Source organism: Labrus bergylta, chromosome 9 (genome assembly GCF_963930695.1).
Source record: "Labrus bergylta chromosome 9, fLabBer1.1, whole genome shotgun sequence".
Lineage (NCBI taxonomy): Eukaryota > Metazoa > Chordata > Actinopteri > Labriformes > Labridae > Labrus > Labrus bergylta.
This window is the reverse complement of record NC_089203.1, coordinates 5778287-5794885: the sequence shown is the minus strand read 5'-3', so window position 1 is coordinate 5794885 and position 16599 is coordinate 5778287. Positions and strand designations below refer to the sequence as shown.

Below are 16599 nucleotides of genomic sequence, written 5' to 3'. Positions count from 1 at the left end.
CCTCGTTTTGTCCTCGAAAAGCCCTCTGCAGGTTTGATCCAAACACTAGTCTCTAAATGTACATTATGGACAAAAAAACCACAGACAGGCAATGTAAAATCAGTACGCATTTTATTAAATTATAAACATCTGTTTAATCTTAACAAAACGTAAATGAAGGGAAAAAAAATAAACGTCACCCTGATGAATGTACCAGCGCTTTCTAGTTTATGTTCACAGTATCATCAGAGCGGCTGCCTAGAGGTTTCTGTTCGCACATCTCCGCTGGAGTTGATTTCCTGAAGCAGACCGCTTCAATGCATACAGGATGTAGAGACGAGTCTGCTTCGAGGAAATCATCAACACATATACAATATCCCCATTCATCTGACAAAAAACTCTTTTGAGTTGACAGAAGTTCGCGCAGACTGTTGCTAAAGACTGATGTGTGCTTGAAAGGAAACGGTTAAGAAACAGGCGGTCTCATGCCCCTCATACATAGGATATAGAAAAGACTGCGATATCCTGCTTCAGTTCAGAGAGGACAACAAGGGAAGATGTCTCTGTATCTCAAGACTCCAAAGCAATAACATACTGTTGTATATACAAACAAATCTGCTTGAAAAATTGATGGGTTGGCACAGTCAGTGTTGAATATGGTGGAGACCACTTCTATGGACAGAGATGCATGGACAGCATATTAGTTTATGTACAAATACAAATTAAAGTAGAGGGATTCTCACTCCGTCCCCTCTGTCTAACAAAAGAAAACAAAATCTTATCTGACAATGAAGTTACAGGCAGGAAAGGCCAGTCTCAGTGCAAATGCTCCAGCTTGCGTAACCGTATGGGGTTGGGGAGGGCTTGCTGGTTGCGTACAGAGGAGGGCTCCTCCTCCGGCGTGCGGAACAGCACCCGACCCCTGTGATTGAAGAGGTAAAACGATGGGTGGTTCCTCAGCGTATCAAATGTTCTAGAGAGAAAAACAAGGGGACGTTAACAAGAAAGCTGTGAGGTGTTGTACACATTAAATACTAACTTCAGCAGCTGCAGGGAAAATCCATGACTTTTATAATATTATTTATATTCTTACATCAAAGGCATGAAGGAATAAAACCTTAGGACATACATCAAGGCGAACCAACCCTGAATGCACGAGCCTCCTTCATACATGATGCTTTCTCGTCATTTGTTGGGATGTTTTGTCACACTACTGAATTAACATATCAAAATACCACAGCCATGATCACACACAGCAAACATATATTACAACGTGCTCTCGTTAAAAAGCGATAAAACGATGAAGCAAGAAGTGAGGGTAGGGCTGGGCGATGTCGAGGGTATATGGTGTATAATCACTCCAGGTTCACTTGCATGCTTTAAACTTGCAGCTGTTCTTTTTTATTTTTAACATTGTCATCCACTAACCCAAACATCTTTAGATGGTTAGTTGTAAAAGCAGGTCATTTCAAGAATGATGGTTATTATTCTTCTGAATAAATTGTTACTAATAATAAGAAGGAACTGGTTTCAGTCAAATTTACAGAATGTACCCAATTAATTTGTGCCCATTTTTTTTAGCCTAAGAACAAAGTAACATCAAATAATGTGCAAATTTCATACTGCAGATGAAACCGCTTCAAGAAGCCTTGCTGCTGTTGTGGTTCCTAACTTGCTTTCCCTTAGATCTTAATGAGTCACAGAGCCCATTTAAAAAAACAAACTGGCACCAGTGGACAGAAAATGGTGATTGAATCTGTGACTTAATTTTGTCTATAAGCAAACAAGACACACATTTATACAATCTTTTTCTGTTCTGGCCTTCTCAACACACTGGTCAAAGAATAACTTACTGCAACTTAAAAGGGGCTCAATATTTTTTTTCAGTGGGAATTGAACCACGGTTATGTTACTATAAATGAGGTTGAGGTGGTGAGCAGGCTTCCTCTGTGGCAGAGGACACAAACAAACATGTTGTCAAGGTGGTGGTGCTCTGACTCTACTCACTTGTTTTTCAATTCTGAGGAGGCGTCCATATCTTTGAACTCTCCAGCAATGTGGACAATGCCATAACAGGTCATCACAAACGACAACAAGGTCTGTAGTACAATCTGAAAACATGTAATAAGACACATTGATGTAAACATGGACAACACTTTAGAGATTGTTGTAAAAAAAAAAATTAAAAAAAAGACTGAATGAGCATGAAAGTTACTCACATCAATTGGTAGTGTCTCGTTTTCCTTCTCTGTGAGTCTCATGTATGACCGATCTGGTGGGGGAGAAACATTTTAATAGAATTACTTTATTGATCACAAAACTGGGAAATTGTGGCGTTACAGCAGCAGGTTGTCCAAACACACAATATGAGTAAAAAACACAATGTTAGCAAATCTAAACACAATATAATATTAAATACAAAGTAAATAAGCACTAAAAATATCAAAACTAAGAATGTGAATATATACAACCAGGATTTAACTAAGCATTACTAGTCTTAAATATGAAAGATTAAATGTAATGGACAGTATTTACATAGGGAGCTGTGCAATCAGTGATACATATGTTAAAGTGCAGGAGTGTAGACATATCAGCAGAAACTATTCAATATAACTGCGAGTAGACAGACAAATGAAGTGAACATGAGTGCAGGGACAATTTGTAAATTTAACGGCATTAGAGATTTAATTGACACACTTCGCCATCTGAAGGAAGGCAGATGAACATACTCGTGTCCAAACGACAACATTTTAAAGGTAACTCGCTCTGTCAGTTGTCCAGTCTAGATGGAGGATGAGGTTTCAGTCTCCTGTGAGTGATTCTCGACGGGGTTAAGCTGCGCTAGCATTTATTAGCTCGCTGCTGGACCGTAAAGGCCCAGCCGGCTGCTCTGTCGCCGAAACTCAACGACCAACAAAGACCTCCGGGGTTAGAAAAACACACGGAGAAGCGTGTTTTCACACCACGTTTCAACACTTACGCTGTGCGGCTGAAAAAGCTGCGTGGGCTAAGGCAAAAAGTCCGATGCCGACAACACCTTTCCAAAAAGACGAAGCCATCTTGAACCAGTGCTGAGAGGAACTGTATGCAGTGTCGTAAAACAATGTCGTAAAACAATGTCGTAAACTGCCGGAACCATGACAGGGTAAAAAAAAACAAAAACACAAGATTAAATCGATTAAAACAATAGACATAATACAAATATAATTTATCATGCATTTGTAATAATTTGTAGTGGTTTCAGATGTTCTATTCATATGCTTTTTATTTTATTTTCGCCCATTATTTGTTAGGAAAATAATCCGGGCTTTTACTTTGAAAGGGTATGCTATCATGTGCTCGTGCCGCTGCCCTTTCCTGTAAGCCAACAGAGCTACATGTTATAGCACACTTAGCTTGTCATCTCTCTTTATATCTTTGTGTTCATCAAGTCTGTAGGACGTCCTGGTCAAACGCAAACATGGCAGAGGCCCTTCAAAAGAAACTGAAAGCGGAGTTAGAAAAATATACAGGGATGCAGAAAGGTAGGTACAGACTAACAATGCATGGTTTAGTGCCATGTTGTGGCGAGCTAGCTAACAGCCCTTATAAGGATAAGAGCTCAGTCTATGTTTCTTATGAACAATTCAGCATGATTACAACGATACTCCCAATAAATTATCAATACTGTTTTTATGAAAAGATGATTTTACTTGTAATGTTTGCTCTGTTTGTAGATGTGAGTAAGAGCATGTCAGCCAGACAGAAGCTGGAGAGTCAGCTGACTGATAACAACATTGTCAAAGAGGTAACCCACAGCTCATTTATCTTTAGAAAACTCACCTACTCCACTGTTGACATTGTTGTTGTTACACTGTTTTCCAACCATGTAATGCTCTTCATGTAAGGTTTGATTTCTCTGTGTCTTCTAGGAGCTAGATCTGCTGGACAGCACAAACACAGTATACAAGCTGATTGGTCCAGTATTAGTAAAACAAGACCTGGATGAAGCCAAAGCCACCGTCACTAAGAGGCTGGAGTACATCAATGGAGAGATGTGAGTCCTGTTGTCTTTCATCCTACATTGCAACCATCCTTAGCACCACATTGACATATTGCATTAAGTAGGGCTAGATTGATATTTCCATGCTTTAAAAACCCAATGAATCCAGTGTTGTTTCTGTCCATATGGGTTATTTCTAATCATGAGCCGTTTACCCTCCATCTGTGTGGTGACAGAGTTTATAAGGACTTAACTTGCAGCTTGAGCTGATCACATCTGATCGTCAGTAGTCACCACTGATACAAATAAATAGATATTCTATCATTGTTCTTTGTCACTGAAGCCTAATGTTACCAAGTGCTTTCTCATGGTGGACTTGCGTTGGGTCCGTATAAATAATATAAGAATGAGTATGGGCTTGACCTGTTTTATGTTAAATGCTTTGAGATAACATTTATTATGATTTAGTGCTATACAAATACAACTCGACTAATTGATGAAGCTGTAATGGATCTATACAAATCATATTTATTTAAGTAACTGCTGGAGGCAGTGGAGCCCATTACTGTAGCATGAGAAACATCAAATAGAGCTATGCTATATTCAGGCATGCTAATAGGATGCCTAAACCAACTCAGTTGCCTCCTTTCGAAACAAAGGACTAGATATTTCCCTTTGGATTTCTGTAGGAAACACATTTCTGCTGCCTGTTTCATTTATAGAGACTTTGAAGAGATATATTTCAAACAGAACTCAAAATCGTACCCTGTAATTTTCCTCAGTTTAAAGGGATACTTCACCCATTGAAACATGAATCTGTATTGACATTGGGTCATATATGTAGTAGAAATGTTACACATTTTGAAGTTGGTGCCTTCTTGGCTGAGAAAAAGGCAGCACAATACCTTCAAAATCCCCTTCATCCATATCAGTTTGAAGTTGAAACATAATTATTTCCAAGCAATATGGCGGACGTTAAGTTTTGATTCTGGCAGTGAGTTCCCACCCACTGATCTGTGATTGGTCTGTAGCTTCAGTGGTCGAAAATATGAGGAACTAGCGTTGTAGTTTCACCCAGCTTACCACAACCGCTTCCGATGATGCAAAATGGCGATTTTTGCGTCACTTGAAGCTCCTTTTCAGACTCAGAAATACAAAGATTTCCCATCTCAGGGGAAAATGAGGGCAGGAAGCACGACCATTCAAAAATACGACCAGGTTTCTAATGATACAAAACTTAATGCAAATGGGTGAAGTATCCCGTTAAATGTAATAACTCCTTCTGTTAGATAACATCATACTATTTTACTCTAATGTACTCACCACTAATTCTTTACATTGTGCATTTTCAACGGGCGCTATGGCAACATGGACTAGAAATACACTCATGGTAAAGGCAGACACCTGACTACTACTAAATAGCCCAATGTGGATTTTTTTGCATGGCTCAGCTGTGTAATCCTGCTCATTAGCATGTAGAGGGCAGTAAAGAGTTAAATTGATGGACAGCATGGTCCTCATGGTGTCTCTCTGGTCTCAGGATGACTGAGAAAGTCAGACAGGAGCCTCAAAGTGTTGTTGAATAAACTCAGTTAACAGTGTGTAGGCTGTAGTTTGAGTGCTGTTTAATTGTTTCATAATTTGTAAGTGTAATCATCTCATTGGCTAGACACACACATATCAAAGAAAGATAGATGTTTGTGAAATGGGATTCATTCTGGTGTCTCTAATGCTATATTTTTTTGTATCGTGTAACAGTCAGCGGTACGAGGCGCTCCTGAAAGACATGGAAAAGAAATCTGAACAGCATCGAGAACTCCTGTCCAGTTTACAGCAAGAATATCAGCGAGCTCAAGGCATGGCTGGCAAAGTCTGACCATGTGATCCAACAGCAAGCTCACACCGAAACCCCCCCCCCACACACACACACACAGACAGACAGATAAAAAGAAGTGGATTATATAATTTTAGCCTTAAACATCAGTCTGAGTGAATTCTGCTTGTATCTCTGACTTTGTCTTATTACTAATAAACCTGTTTTTCATAGTCCAACCTTTGAATGTTTATTGTCTAAGCAGAGCTGATTGTTTCACCACAGCAGCACCATGTTGTGTGGACTGTAATTGGTGGGGCAGGTATGAGGCCACCCAGCAGATGTTGTCCAGTCACTGACCCTCCCTACACCTCACTGCAGTGAAAAAGGCTCAGCAGTGCAGCTTTGTTCACATTAATGAATGTGTTTTCCCCCGCCGTGTACCACCAACGGAGGATTTAGGATACATGAATAATCTCCAACAATGTCTTCAATGGTCTTAAAAAGTCAAAACCGTCTAAAGTACGAATGCAAACTAAGGACACCCAGCTGACCTCTCATGACTTACGTGATAGTCCGCCTGTTGCGCTCGCTGTATTGTTAAAATAATATGACTTACGTAAAAACATCTTAACTATCGCATAAAAAAACATGTTGAAGATCTACCTCGAAAACTTTGGGTGCAGGGTTTATTTTATCCATGCAGATAACAACGACGGCATGCTAGTGTTGCACCCTTGAAATGAACCGGTCAGAACTCGTCCATCTTCACTTATTTGCAACTTTTATTTAAGAAAAATGCCCCACAGCTTTACACACTTCGTTTTCAGCCTACACACACCTCTGTGTCTCCTGCACTGAGCCTCTCTTAAAGGGCCAGTGTCTTCATCTTAAAGGGTAAATAAAACACAGTATTTACTGTTTACTCTTAGAAATTTAAATTAACTTAAATACTAATGCAAATTAACTTATTTTAACTAGACACACGGATATAACAAAATGACAGAAGAAAATATGAAAGCATTTTCATCATGTTACACTAGCATTTAACAGTCTTATCCACTCTGCTGTATCGTCTGAGTCTATTTAAATAACAGTCTTTTGGGAATGAGATTTGGACTGTGTAAACTTAATAATGCTGCATTGAATTACAGTCTGTTCTTTGTAGGCGACATAAAACAGGAGTCTAACTTTTATTTTTAAACTCGACCAAAAAAACCCTCACCGCCAAAGAACAAACGCCAAGAGCTTTCGTGCACGAGCCTATCACCGTAGGCGCGTGGGAGGCAGCAGACCCATTAGCACCTTGAGGTGTGCTGGATTTATAACCATTAACACCTTGAGGTGCGCTGGTTTTATAACATGCAGACTGCAGCTGTAAAGCTGGCCGACACGTGGCCTTTTGTAGCCCAAATATTTTCTTCATTTCTACTATCATACAATAAAAAGAGTCCTATTTGTTTAAGAACCTAAACCAACTCTGTGGATTACTAAATTATTAACCCCATGTGACACGTCCACGCTGTAACAAACATATCGTGAACTAGATTAATAAACTATAAGCTTATCCTCTTAAAGTATCAAAAACTGTAGATTCAAAGGTTCATTGGTTAATGCTTTATGAATATTTGGTTGACCTTAGTGCTCCGTGATTCACATGGTTGAAGAGGCCAAAAGGTGACTTATCACTTTGAGTTTATTGCGTTCTCGTCGATGTGATAAAAAGCAACAGAAGCATCTGATTGAAATGTTAAGCAGTGTGAACAGGTTCTCATGCTCAAAGCAAAAGTTCCCATGGAGTTCAGTGAAATGGCACTCTACAGTAAGACATGGGACAGAGTCGTCGTGTTTTGATTCACAGGCTAAACCACAACTGGAAACCTTTAAGCAGTTACATCCGCTGTAGAATAATCCTTAGCCTATAGTTTATACACTGCTGTGGATTTATCACTGGTCCCGTTTAATCTCCATTTAGACTGGTAAAATACCTATCTGGCTTTAGGCTTTAATTGATTTACTTAGCCATTCAGGTCTTCCTCCGAGGGGTTTAATCTTAAAACGCTCAAAGAGCATCCTGTTACAGATTAACCATGCGGGACTAACACCTGCTTTGGTGAAGGTTGTTGAAGAATCAGCCTTTGAAGGAATTTGTATATCGACAGATTGCAAGCATGGACATAGACCTATTACATGGAGCTTTAGCCAAAACTAACCAAACCAATGTAACGAATTAGAATTAAGCAAAAACAAAAGGGTATGGCTTGAATTAGTGCAGATTAAAAACAGTTTACTAAAATCTGTTTCAACGTTTCAGTCTTATCAACTAACGTAATATTCCAGTTATATGCATCCTCCCATATGTCTTTGTTTTTAAATTGCCAGCACAATATGTCGAGTTATATATACTTTATTCCTTCAAATAGTCAAAGAGAACTTCTATAGGACAGGTTGTTTAACCCCCTCTGAGAGCTTCAGGGCGAGGTGTATTGAGAGGTAGCCATAGGCCCTCAGGCCTATTTGAAATGCTAAAAAGCAGAATTAAGTTGCCATTAACACACTTCTTTTTTTCATAGGCTTATGTGTTTTATTTATTTATACATCTTCATTGATGGTAATGTATAATGTAACAAGAATTAAATAGGATAGACACTTGAAGAAGGCTGGTTGATCTCTCTAAACTTCTTCATAGACCAACTCTGCACATGAGGATGTACGAACTATTGCAAGAACAAATCCTTTGTATGAAGGCATGGAGATCTCTATACAATAGCATGCACACAATCCATTGCAATTGAGAACAACTGTGTGCCAAACTGGTGGACAAATTTGATGGGTAGATACATTGAGATGATTTATGACTTGTACTGACTTGGCTGGTTTGCATGTTGTTGGGTGAACTTCTGTGAAACTTGGCACATTGCATACCCCACCCAAGGCGGTCTGACGCTAGTAAGTGTGCGAACGACCACTCAAGCTGACTTTTGTACATCTGAAAACCTGCTCTTTAGATCACAAAAGCACCAGGCTCCCTGATATTAGCATGTCAAAGGACGAATCTTTCATAACTGCTGTCCAGCCTGGATGAAGTATGTGCTAACTGTGCTTTGGATGTCCCACTCCATAGCTCCAAAGTCCGCTCGAACACATGCCATTCACGCAACAAATAGGCCACTCGAATGATCTGGAATATCAGGAAATCGTGATTTTATTGTAAGTGAGGACAAAGGAGAAGCAGAAGAGTAGAATTGATTCCAATTGATCTCTTAATTCCTATCACAAACAAGTAGAAATAGCAAAAATAGATTTCATGTAAAAGCAAATATTTCGATTTTACGCACGCATTACGCAACACCAAATGTGTTCACGTGTGTTCAAAAAATATCATTCATCTGCAGATATGTCGCAGTAAAAAATATAAAACATATTTACATCTAAAAAAAACTTTGGTAAAAAAAAAAGTGATGCGTGCGTGGCGCAAACATAAATCACCTATCCCAGATTTGAATGAAATCTAATCTGTCGGTAAAATATCTTTACTGTACAAAAGATCTCAAGCTGTACAACATAAACACATATTTACAAAGTCGGTCAGCATCTGCTACACAAACTTCATATAAAATCTATGTCAAAGTGTCTGTCACTGAGGCCAGGGCCTCCACACAGGATCGTGCGTGGAGGCTGCCGTGGGGGAAAGCAGCTTGGTGTCAGAGTGGAGACCAGTCATGGGGGTCTGGTTTGGATGAGAAAAGCCGGTGGCCCGGTGATGGAGGGGAGACCGAGCAGCCGGATCGGGAGTGGGCGATAAAGCACAGTGGATTTGTCCAGAAGATGGGTGATGGGTCCGGGGCTCGGGATGCGCAAAAGACGCTGGAACTGCACCCTTATCGGTTTCTCCCGAGTCCCTCTTGCTGGTTATGAAGTGGCTGACCCTCAGCAGACAGGACCTCATGCCGTTACTGTAGTTCTGTCGGCGGGCAGTGGTCGGTCTCTGATCTCTGGACAGGACTTTATTTATGGCGCGGTGACCCCTCTTCACGTCCTTGTCTGTCTTTAGGAATTGTACCACACTCTCCAGGATCTCTGCCTTCTCCACCTTTGGATTATTGAGCTTCTAAAAAGATTATATAAGACATATTAATGACTACGCAAGAGAAACATTTTTAAACTAGCAGAGGCCTATTTATAGGCATATGTATGTTTGTGTGAGTCATAAACATGCGCACTGCGGGTAACATACCTCATCGTTTGTGCTCTCCAGCATCAACAGTCTCAGAGTCTCCAGACTTTGGTTGATCCGCTCACGTCTGCGTTTCTCCATCACCGGTTTAGACACCTGGAGATTGAAAATAAAATATTACTGAATTGCCCCGAAGTAACATTTTCCATGAAGTTATTGGTGACACAGTGTGCAGCAGCTTACCCTTCTCATATTCCTTTGGTGATGCTCTGGTGAAGATAAAGCCTTCATGCTCTAAGCTTGCTCTCGTGTCTTTCCTCGATGTAAACACAAAATCCAAAATGGCACGTCGGCGTCCTCATTGCATTTTGTTGATGTTCATGCAGGTAGCCACGCCCACAGGGGGGTCACGCCTCTCATTCATTCAGCAGCACGCGGCCTTGACACAGAAAAACACATTTGGATTTGTTTCAGTCTGTTCAGCCTGTTTTATTTTTCAAGCGAAACTGAGCGAGGTTAATGTCATAGGGTCAGTCACGATTCATTTTTACGTCATTAAAAGTTAGGCCTACACTAATAATAGCCTAATAGCCTTCATATTTTCCTGGTACAAAATAATATCGGAGTATTTAATGTTTAATACAAGTGAAACTAAAATGTCTTGAAGTTTAAGAGACTCAGATTTATTCTATGATTGTATTTTGATGACTTTGCTGGTGCAGAAAATTTAAAAGAGCAAAGCATGCAGGGAAAAGTGTTATCACTGGCCTATTTATTTATTATAAGATTAACTTTATTGTCCCAGTGGGAATTTGTCTTGGACTTCACAGAACTCTGATGCAGTAGCAAAATAACGATATACATTCATTGGTCGGTAAAACATGTCAGTTAAATAATCATTAAATTCCATACAAGTGAATTACTAAAACCATAAATATGTAATAGTTAAGAAAAGTTCTCGTGGGAATCATTTTTTCTTATTGATTTTACACACACACACACACACACGCACACACACACACACACACGACACCCTCATAAAGGACCACGCTTGATGTGTTGTAGAGCCAAATTGCTCCATTCACACCTCAACCTGTGTGTTGTTACAGACCTGTGTTCAGTGGAGGTGTGGTGCTTAGAGGGCTTCTTAACTGGACTGAAGTTCTGTGCAGACTCAACATTGTAATGTTATATTTTTATAGCCTATAGATGTCCTGTCATTTTTTTCCAGTTTGGAGCTGACTGGTCTTTTCGTATGTAGCTTTCTTCGCACTGCATTTACGGTCACCCTGATCCTCATTATAGGCTCAAGTGTTGAGATAACACTGGGATGATCGGATCACGGGGATCCCGCAGATTAAGTGGCTTTTCAGAGGCACTGATACTTCCGTTTTCAATCAAAGAGCTAGGGCGATTAGTGGAGGCCCAGAGATATCTCTTGGTAACTATGGAAACACATCCTCAGAAGTGGATTTTTTTAAGCAAAAACTTTCAAATTTGTTAAAAACACACAGGCCTGTTTTATTAAAGCTAATTTAAAGGCTAAATATTATCTAGCCTACTTTTTTGCCGATTTTGTTTTGGTGAACATAATTGAATGTGTTTATCACATCTCTCTCTCTCTCTCTCTCTCTCTCTCTCTCAGTTTAATCCAATTTAAATCATTAAATCAGCTTTATTGGCATGACAGACCAGCAATCCATGTTTCCAAAGCAGTAGGCTGCAGAAAAATTATGATTTAAAAATGATTATTCAAATATATAGGCTACAAATATAACGACTATAATAACCTACAAGACAATAACTATTACTGAGAAACATTAAGTGTAGTTTAGCTTAATTTGTGACAACCATGAACATATCTTGCGGCTTGTACTGCACACAGACTTTTCAGCTCCTCTCTCTCTCTCTCTCTCTCTCTCTCTCTCCTGGGTTTAAGCCACGTGGACCCGCCCCATAAATAAGTTCTATAATGTGCTCGTCTGAGCCTGTGATGGAAACTAATTAGAGTAAATGTGTCCTTTGGTGGCAGAGAAACGGACCGTGTCCTTCCAATATCGTGAGCCGTCGGGTATGTCGGCAACACGGACGAGAGAGTTCAAATCAAACGGAGCAGAGGAGTCAGCAGCTGTTTGATATTTTAAAAGGATTTGGTGTGAAGTCCAAACACGAGGCATCAGGCTGACCCGAGGCAGCGCACACTTTGCACACAGGTGTAAAAATCATCCTCACACTTCATCACATCGAAAGACAAACATGACCTGCATGCTCCCTTATGCTCATTAAAGCCTCTATAGATTTATTAGCCTGCCTTCATTTTTTAATCATATAGGTTTGTCTGTCTACATGTTTTATTTCATTTCATGTGCTTAACTATTCATGAACTAAAGAGTCTGTCTGCAGTTAAGATTCTACTTTAGGTCCAACTCAGTTCTCATTTGGCCCTCTTTCACTGAGGCATGATGCAAAGTGTCGATGTCTCACACATCGTAAAAAAGTCCTCCAAGCTGCTCACTTTCTCACTTCGTTTCGGTTCCCACGAGAAGGTTCCCATAGTCTCACGTTATGGGGTGCATTAAGTAGGACGAAATCAATAAACATTAAGGAGATACAGGTACTTCTCAGATATTTAATTCTATTTCTAGTTATGAAATGCTTTTAAAAAGCGCTGGCTGAACCTGTCATTAGAGATATAGGACTAGATGTTACATTATAAAACGTCAACATGTCTGATGATTACTTTACCTGAGCATACATATTTTCTCTTTAACCTCTTTTAGAAATAGTATTTTCCCACCCTTACTTACCTGCAATATTTACATTTCAGCCTATGCAGTATTTATAATCTTTACTTGTGGCATATTTTTCTGAACCAACATTATCTGCTGTCAATGTTTCCTAAATATAAATTGTCTCTCTTACTTAAATGGAAGTTGTTTGTAGCTGTGTATGCCTGATTGTCTTTACACTTTAAGGTGAAGCATTTCTAATGTCATTGTACTTATTGTGTAATGACAATAAAGGTTTTCTATTCTGTCCTATGAAATCATCATTACTTTATATGTTAGCCAATAGATTATTGGATTTTTATTTTTGTTAAAAACTACTTTTTTTAAGAGACTTAGAATATAGTTTCGTTTTTCATCACAAGTGGGTGAGTTGAGCAAAGTATCCGCGAAGTGTCGTCACTCACACCTGTCAGCCAATCAGATGCAGCTTGAGGTTCCTTATAATCGCTCACAGACACCAGCCGGCTGTTTAAACTACTGCAGCTTTCACTGAGGACATCTGGACCGAAAGAGCAACATGACCAGGAAACAACAGGACCCAACTGTGGAGGATGGCAGAAGTAGAAAAAGGGTAAGAACTTTTAATTGACTTATTCAGGCGCTTAACTTAAGTGAATAATTCTGTATCAATTTAGAATTAATATATTGCTTTGTTCATGCAAATAAATCTGTTATTCGTCGTCTTTAAATAAGTCCCAAACAAATGATTCTGTTTGAGTTAACATTGTAATTGTCAAATGTAATCACGATGACCAATGAGTTGATTTGAATTATTTAACTAATTAATTAATAAACATTAAGGAGTTACTTGTACATGAAAAAAATGTATGCATACATTGATATAAAAGGAGTCAGGCGCATTGGTCAGCCAGGGTAACTTAATAAGTGACCACATCTCACCCTCCTCACATGATGCTCTGAATCCCTTTCCAGGCTCTGAAACCAGTTGTGGAAAAGAAAAGAAGAGATCGAATAAATCAAAGTCTGGCTAAACTGAGAAGTCTGCTGCTGAATCGTACTTCAGATCCAGTAAGTCATGTCAAAAAAAAGTCACTGCAACTTGAAATATGTAAGTGAATCAAACCCCCCCTAATGATGAAATGCTTTTGTCCTCTTACTGTTATCACCCACAGCGTCTGCAGAACCCTAAGATTGAGAAAGCAGAGATTCTTGACTTGGCTGTGGAGTATCTTCAAAAGTGGACAGAAGGGAGGAATCTGAGCAACGGTTAGACAAACAAAACACTCAATTAGCCCTTTAATATGAATGATAAAAACATTTAAATCAGTTTCTGCTATAATAAACTCAGTGTTTTAATCCTGCACTGCTGTGTTCTTCTGTTGTCTTTGCAGTTGTCTCAAACTTTACTGACGGTCAAATGAAGACTCTCACTCCTGTGGCAGACCCTCATCACTCAGAGTCCAGAGCTCCTTTGCTCTGTAACATAGAGAGCGCAGGTTTTCAGCAGTGTGTGGCCCAGCTGAGCAGCTACATGCACAAAATAACATCGACACAGAGGACGAGCCTGATCGAGGGCCTGAAGCTTCACAGAGAGAACCAACAGACAAGCAGGACGGAGGCAGACCTCAGCCACGACGTGACAGACATGACCAAAGGGTCGGAGGAAACATCTATGGATTCAATTTGCACATCTGAGAGGAGAGACGATTCCACCAAGCTGCTGTTTCCATCTCACTCTCCGTTTCAGCCCCACTCGTGCTCCACACCGTGCCACGACTATCTGTCCCCTCCTCCCTCTCCCTGGCTCTCTCCGTCGTTCTCCACATACGCCACCTCTCCTCCTTTCCCGTCATTTACCTCTCACTTCTCCTTCCCCTCCAGCCTGTCACCTCTGTCCTCCAACACCTCTTTCTTTAGTTTCTCGCCCACAGTCCCTCACCCTGGCCCACCTGTTGGCCACTGCCCCCATCTCACCACACTCAGACCCCCCACACACCCATCAGCGAGGGAGGGGTCACCGCCCGACTCTCCCTCAGCCATGTGGAGACCTTGGTTCTGTTGAAGTGGACCAGAGACTTTTTAAAGAGCAGAGACACTGAGTTGTGAATAACTGCAATCATTTGCAGTGATGAGGATGAAAACCCGCCATGACAGGAATGTATAGTGTATATATAATCTAAAAATGTCTATATTTTGTATTTCTCTTGTAAATAAAATTTGAATATGAACTTAATAAGTCTCATAAGTCTCATTTCTAACATTTTTATTTTATCTTTTGTTTGAAAGGGACAGATACAATGAACACAGAAAAACTGAAAACAGCAATCTAATGCACTGTCCACTTATATCTACTCTTTATATATTTTGTATTTCAAGTTAAGCTTTAAGTTGTATTTAAATTGACACTTTATATTTTAGGTTTAAAATGTTTAGTCTACCTGCACTGTTGTTAATTTACTGCTCTGTGTGCTTTTGAATTGCCTTCCGGGGACACATAAAGTTTTTTGAATTTGAATTGAAGTATCATAGTGTTTATAGTGGATCATTAACTCTCGTCCTTAGAAGAGCTTTTGTGTAAATAAAGGGTTAAAACAGTTAAAAAGGAAAAATAGAGAGTAAAGTGGGTACAGAAAGAAACAATAAGACACATTTAGCTGTGATCAGAGGTGCTTCTTCATCAGGCATGGCAGGCAACTGCTTGGGGCCCCAGACCAGTAGGGGGCGCCTGAGGGCTCACAAACTTAAACCAAAGCAGTGGCTCAAAAATGTGCAAATTTTGCATTGACAGTAGGAAACCTCTCTTCTAAGGGACACCCATCTGACAGCACTCACTCTTTGCCCTGCTAAGCATTGCATTGTTGCAGTAAAAACCAAAGTTTGTCAATGAAAGTAAAAAAGAAAAATGAAGAGGAATTACACGTCTTTAGGAGAGAAAAAAGAAACGGGGGAAAAAGGAGGAAGAGGAGTAAGTATTTAGACACTGGCAGACATAATGGTGATAAATGCTCGTTGGAGGGCGCCCTAAATGATTTTTGCCTATAGGGCCCCACCAGACTCTAGAATCGTCACTGGCTGTGATAGATAAAAACAATTAAACATGAGTACAAGTCTGTTGCTGAACTAACCAGAATTAATCTTCTGTATTCATAACTTCAATTTGAAAGAAGTGCTGGTTGTCTATTCCCGCACAGACCATGAGTTCACTGATGTGTTGCTGTAGACATGATATACAAATGATTTGTAACCATCCTGTATCAGATCTTATTAGTGATTTATGCACTTTTACCTTGTTAACCAGATTCAGGGCGGCTGAGGCTCAGTTGGTTGAGTCAGTCGTCTCTCAACTGGAAGGATGGGGGGTTTGATCCCCAGCTCCTGCAGCCACATGTCTGATGTGACCTTGAGCAAGACACCTAACCTCAGGTTGCTCTCACTGCTTCTTCTGCAGCGTATGAATGTGTATGGATGGGATTGGTTTCTTCTGATGGTCACTTTACATAGCAGCTTCTACCATCAGTGTGTGAATGTGTAGGTGTGACCTGTGGAGTAAAAGTGCTTTGAGTAGTCAGAAGACAAAAAAGGGCCATACAAGCTCAAGTCTATTTACCATTCACACTATGAGCACAGTTTAATGTTGTCTTCAGGTTTATTTGGGACACGAAACACACTGCAGAGGTTTAAAAAAGTTCTGCTTTCTTTCAAACAGTAACCGTCTTACTAAGTGGTGGTAAGAGGACTGAATGATTAGCCTGTAGTTAGTCTTATGATCAACCTCCTGATGTATGAGTTCTTATTAGTCCAGCTCATTAACCGGTGGTTGTTTTACGTAAATAGGAGACCAGTGAATGGGGATCTAGCTCTCATGACATTGAAAAAGTGGACCAACAACCTTAACAAA

At 40.0% G+C, this 16599-nt stretch overlaps 4 protein-coding genes across 4 annotated transcripts; 2 read left to right on the top strand and 2 right to left on the bottom strand.

Moving 5' to 3' along the window:
- Positions 1-94: 94 nt before the first annotated feature.
- On the bottom strand, positions 95-3103 carry mmgt1 (membrane magnesium transporter 1). Its single transcript, XM_020629640.3, has 4 exons — positions 2960-3103; positions 2199-2251; positions 1987-2090; positions 95-952 (listed from the first exon to the last, which is right to left on the bottom strand). Exons 1-4 carry the CDS (start codon positions 3036-3038, stop codon positions 796-798), a joined length of 393 nt encoding a protein of 130 aa, XP_020485296.1. The 5' UTR covers positions 3039-3103; the 3' UTR covers positions 95-795.
- A 215-nt stretch (positions 3104-3318) lies between these two features.
- pfdn6 (prefoldin subunit 6) lies at positions 3319-6013 on the top strand. The gene is made up of 4 exons (XM_020629641.3): positions 3319-3503; positions 3696-3766; positions 3891-4015; positions 5720-6013. Exons 1-4 carry the CDS (start codon positions 3440-3442, stop codon positions 5835-5837), a joined length of 378 nt encoding a protein of 125 aa, XP_020485297.1. The 5' UTR covers positions 3319-3439; the 3' UTR covers positions 5838-6013.
- Positions 6014-8970: 2957 nt separating this feature from the next.
- her5 (hairy-related 5) lies at positions 8971-10306 on the bottom strand. The gene is made up of 3 exons (XM_020629650.3): positions 10195-10306; positions 10012-10107; positions 8971-9885 (listed from the first exon to the last, which is right to left on the bottom strand). Exons 1-3 carry the CDS (start codon positions 10240-10242, stop codon positions 9412-9414), a joined length of 618 nt encoding a protein of 205 aa, XP_020485306.1. The 5' UTR covers positions 10243-10306; the 3' UTR covers positions 8971-9411.
- A 2918-nt stretch (positions 10307-13224) lies between these two features.
- On the top strand, positions 13225-14897 carry her11 (hairy-related 11). Its single transcript, XM_029276583.2, has 4 exons — positions 13225-13311; positions 13674-13769; positions 13874-13967; positions 14093-14897. The coding sequence occupies exons 1-4, from the start codon at positions 13258-13260 to the stop codon at positions 14761-14763; spliced, it is 915 nt and encodes a 304-aa protein (XP_029132416.2). The 5' UTR covers positions 13225-13257; the 3' UTR covers positions 14764-14897.
- Positions 14898-16599: the final 1702 nt, after the last annotated feature.